The sequence below is a fragment of the Beta vulgaris genome, chromosome 7 (assembly GCF_026745355.1).
Source record: "Beta vulgaris subsp. vulgaris cultivar EL10 chromosome 7, EL10.2, whole genome shotgun sequence".
Classification (NCBI taxonomy): domain Eukaryota; kingdom Viridiplantae; phylum Streptophyta; class Magnoliopsida; order Caryophyllales; family Amaranthaceae; genus Beta; species Beta vulgaris.
In genome coordinates, this window is record NC_079208.1 from 35,193,700 (window position 1) to 35,198,226 (window position 4,527).

The following is a 4,527-nucleotide window of genomic DNA, read 5'->3' on the forward strand; positions in this document are numbered from 1 at the left end:
AGGGGTTAAGATAAATAAACAAATAAAAAGGGGTTAAAGTAGGAGAGAGAAAGGGAGTAAAATTGAATTAATAATGTAATGGTGGACCATATGATAGTGACATGAGAGGGTAAATAGGGAAATTTGTTTTGCCAAATAAGGAATAAAGCAAAAGTGGGAAGATCTTTTGGAAACACCCTTAAACGGAAAGTGGGAAGATCTTTAGGAAACGGAGGGAGTATATAAATAAGTCTTCTACAACCTAAAAGTGTAATGTATTTGCAAAACAACTTCATAAGTAAAATAAAGGAGATTTTTGTCTTTCTATGTAAAGTGCATCATTGATGCTTTGTTTTTGGTTAAATATGTATACGATTATTCTGTATTACAATACATCGTTCAAAGTTTATTAATTTAATATGGTATAGGGGTTAAACTCATTTGAGTTTCGAGTAGTTATAAGCCTATATTAAATCGAGTTGACGTAGAGAACCTTTTGTATGCTTTTACTGTAGTTGGTATATAAACATGCTAATTAAACAAAAAAGTTCCCGTGCATTTTTGCACGGGTCCAAAAACTATATGTCGCTATTTCCCGAGTCACGAGCAAAAAAGAACTTAAAATTCTTATTTGTGATAAAGAGAATAATGTGTGCAAAACAACCACAAATGTTGTTTATAAGGAAGTGTTCCAAAATGTATAATTTCATACACATTTTTGTAATATTTGTTAATATAACTTTTACTTATTCTTACATTAGAAAATTAGTTATCTGCTATTCGTTTAATTGAAAATTTTGTCTTATTAAGCAAATCACTTCCCGTGCATTTTTGCACGGGTCCTAACACTATGACTCTGTACCACTATTTTTAACCTCTTGATAATTTTCTTTTCTTTTCTTGCATTCACAAACCACTAATTTATATTGAATGTCAATGTGTCATTTTGTGAATCAGGAGGAGATTTTGCAGAAACAAGAGTACCTATAGCATAAACAACTTGAAAATATAAACTTCTGATTATTTATTTTTTTTGGTGTTTTTTGGATCAAAGCTGCTATTTCTAATTTTTGGAAATGAAGATGTTGATACTTAGGCTATGTTCAGTTCACCTTATTTTTGCTTATTTCAGATCTAATCAGATCAGATCAGAAAAAATAAGTTCAGATCAGATCAGACCAGACCAGATCAGATCAGATTAGTTTAGAACATATCATACTTATATTTAAAAACCCATTATTATTAAATATCTTTCACTACATATTAATAAAAATTATAATAATTGAATATTAATAAAGTACTCATTGAGACGAATCAAACAAGACCCCACATGACTATATTTTTTCTTATATATTGAGAAAAATCTAACAAATTATCTCTAATTGTAAATAGTGTCAAGATTCGAAGTGAGAAAGATAAAAAAATACAAAGGGAGTATTATTATTTACTAGTACATTTGTTCAAAAGAATTATTGTTGTTGTTGTTGTTGTTGTACTTATTAATTATTAATATTGGTAATTATTATTAATCTTGTTGTTACCATTATACATGTCATTGTTATTATTATATTAAGTTATTTTGTTGTTATTAAATCTACTAGAAAAAGAGTGTTTTCTCAACGCTTTTCCTCAATATTCTAGACGGAAAAAAGTGTTGAGAAATTGATTCTCAACGCAATGTAAAAGCGTCGAGATTTCACGCGTGGAGAATTCTCGACGCTTTCTTGCGTTGATATTCTCAACGCGAAAACGCGTCAAGTTATGACTTATGACGCTATTTTGTGTTGAGTTTCTCAACGCTTTTCTGCGTGTCGAAATATGCTTATGACTTGTGATGTTGTTTTGTGTTGAGTTTCTCAACGCTTTTCTGCGTCTCACAATATGCTCTAGACACATTCCAGTGTCAAGATTATTTTACCTCCACAAATAAATTTTTGGAGCCAAAAGAACTCTTAACACGAAAAAGTGTAGAGATTTTAGCCTAGAAAAAACATCTAATAATAATAGCCACTATTTAATTGTATGGATCAAATATAATATATTATAAGCAATTTTCCAATAAAAAAATATTTAGGTAGAACTGACCAATATATAATAATATTAATATCTGCCTTAATTAACAAATGATTAATTAAATACACAGTAAAATATTGAGTTCGATCACAAATAAAATAAGTCAATTAGATAATGTCTACTATCAACTTCTTCAAACCTTACAAAACAAAAAAATAACAAAAGAAATATATCTTTTACAGGGCATTTTCAAAGCATTAATAGCTTTATGAGTTGTACTAATTTGATGGATCCTTGGCTTCGTTCTTTTCCTTCACCATCATCTTGAACCTTGAAAAAAAAACAAAGAATAATGACATAAGTAATCTTAATTATATAATTGATGTGATATATTATAGTGTGAGAGCCAATTATAAAAGATGTAAAAAAGTTAGTTAATGACAAAAGATATAATTAATGTTATATATTATAGTGATATATTATAGTGAGAGCCAATTATAAAATTAATTATAAACTTGATTTTAAGCTGCTCGTGCCGCTTTTCCAAGTTGAGACACTTGCTACACTCGCAATGGAAGTTTTAGTTAATATTGTAGAAGTAAGATGTCTCACACGTTATAATATTGAATTGAAAATGAGAAGTACCTGTCCTTTGAGTGGGAACCGATACTGAACCAATGGTTTCCATTCAGAACGAGTATGTCCACTAGGCACAATATCATAAGAAAATCCATAACTAAATGAGATACAGGAGCAATTAACAACTAGAACTAGCCCTATCTGTATGAAATTTATCAAACAGTTCTGATCATATTTTGAAGTACATAACTTCTTGATGGATGGATGTACCTTGTCAAGCTGATCAAATTCCGATTTTCCATTAAAGAGAGGCTCCTTTGATAGAAGCTCAACCATAATGCAACCAAGTGACCACATATCAATGGCGGTTGAATACTCTTTTGCCCCAACAAAAGCTCCGGCGCTCTGCAAAGTAATATAAGAGGAATAAATGAAGTGTTAACCCTTGGACAAATCGATTATCACCCATCCCTGAACATCTAAAAAGCGCACAAATTTACTGAATTGGACATAAACAATATGCTCGGAGCACAAAACAAATTCTCAGAAAAATGGCTGAGTTAACAGTTTTAAGAGAGTGACAATATAAATTGTATCATAATCAATGGACACAGATACTAGAGAACAAAAATCGGGATACTACAGTCCAATGCAAGTTTTCCATAGACAGGTCAGCTAAATAAGAGAAATAGGACATGCATAGGAAATTCCAAAATTCAAAAGATAGAACATGAAACAAACAAAAATAAAAGAATAATTAACTAAATAAAAGATAAGCTATACAAATTGACAAATATAAGTACTCACAAGAAGTGGAATTTTGCTGCTCACCTGTACCAAAGTGTGACAACCAAATGAGTATATGGCTTCAATGGACTTCCATATTGACGAGCCAACCCAAATTCACATATCTTCAACTTACCCTGGTTGTTCATAAGCAAATTTGATGTCTTTAAATCACGATCAAGAACCCAATTATCAGGTATAACAAAAGTACCTACAAAATGAATGAGGAAACGGAGTCCATCAGAATAGCTAGTGACTGCAAGTATGCTATGATGTAATCAAACAAAAGGAGATGATCAATCACAACTAACAATATAATTGCAATGCAATGCAGGGATCTCCTAGGATAGTTGTCAACAAACCAGCTAATGCTTTAGTTTGACTAGAAAGAAAAGATGAGGAATGCACAACAAGAATTCACCCTTTTAGTCCTGTTTAACTGCATTAGAGAAACAACATAAACATTTGAGTTGATGAAGCAACATTATTGCAAGCCAAATATCATTAGTTATAATGCAGTTATTGATGCCTATGGTTCAAATGGCTGTTTAGCTGGGGCTGTAGAAGTGTTACGTGAAATGGAATGGGAAGGAATTCAGCCTAATGTTGTCTCAATATCTACTCTTCTGGCAGCTTGCGACCGTTGTTGTGAAAAAGTGAAAATTAATTCAATACTTTCAGTGGCTGACAAGCGAGGCATTGAATTGAATCTGGTTGCATATAACACGACAATTGGAAGCTATATGAATGTTGGGGAATTTGATGAGGCATTAGTTCTGTATAAAGCTATGAAGAAAAAGAATGTCAAAGCTGATTCTGTTACATACAACGTATTGATAACTGGCTGTTGTAAGATGTCCAAGTATGACCAGGCTATTGATTTTCTTGACGAAATGACGAATTTGAACATTCCTGTCACCAAAGAGGTGTACTCTTCTGCTATCACAGCCTATAGTATGCAGGCAAGGGCCTACTTGTTATCTTCTGTTTGCATTTGGTTTGTCAGGATTATTTTAACACCTTCTCAACCCCCCCTCCCCAACCCTTGCTCTATGTGTTCCTTTCAGGGACGAGTAGTAGAGGCAGGTTAACCAAACAGATATTAAATGAACTACAATACTCACTAGCATTTGAACCAAAAGAAGTCATGGAAGCACATATGGCAAACAT

The 4,527-nt window shown here is 32.1% G+C and overlaps 1 protein-coding gene across 1 annotated transcript; it reads right to left on the reverse strand.

The window, feature by feature from the left end:
• Nucleotides 1-2,122: 2,122 nt before the first annotated feature.
• Nucleotides 2,123-3,518, reverse strand: LOC125491913 (serine/threonine-protein kinase ppk23-like). The gene is made up of 4 exons (XM_048633989.2): nt 3,403-3,518; nt 2,842-2,976; nt 2,638-2,698; nt 2,123-2,322 (listed from the first exon to the last, which is right to left on the reverse strand). The coding sequence occupies exons 1-4, from the start codon at nt 3,504-3,506 to the stop codon at nt 2,242-2,244; spliced, it is 381 nt and encodes a 126-aa protein (XP_048489946.2). The 5' UTR covers nt 3,507-3,518; the 3' UTR covers nt 2,123-2,241.
• Between the last annotated feature and the right edge of the window lie 1,009 nt (nt 3,519-4,527).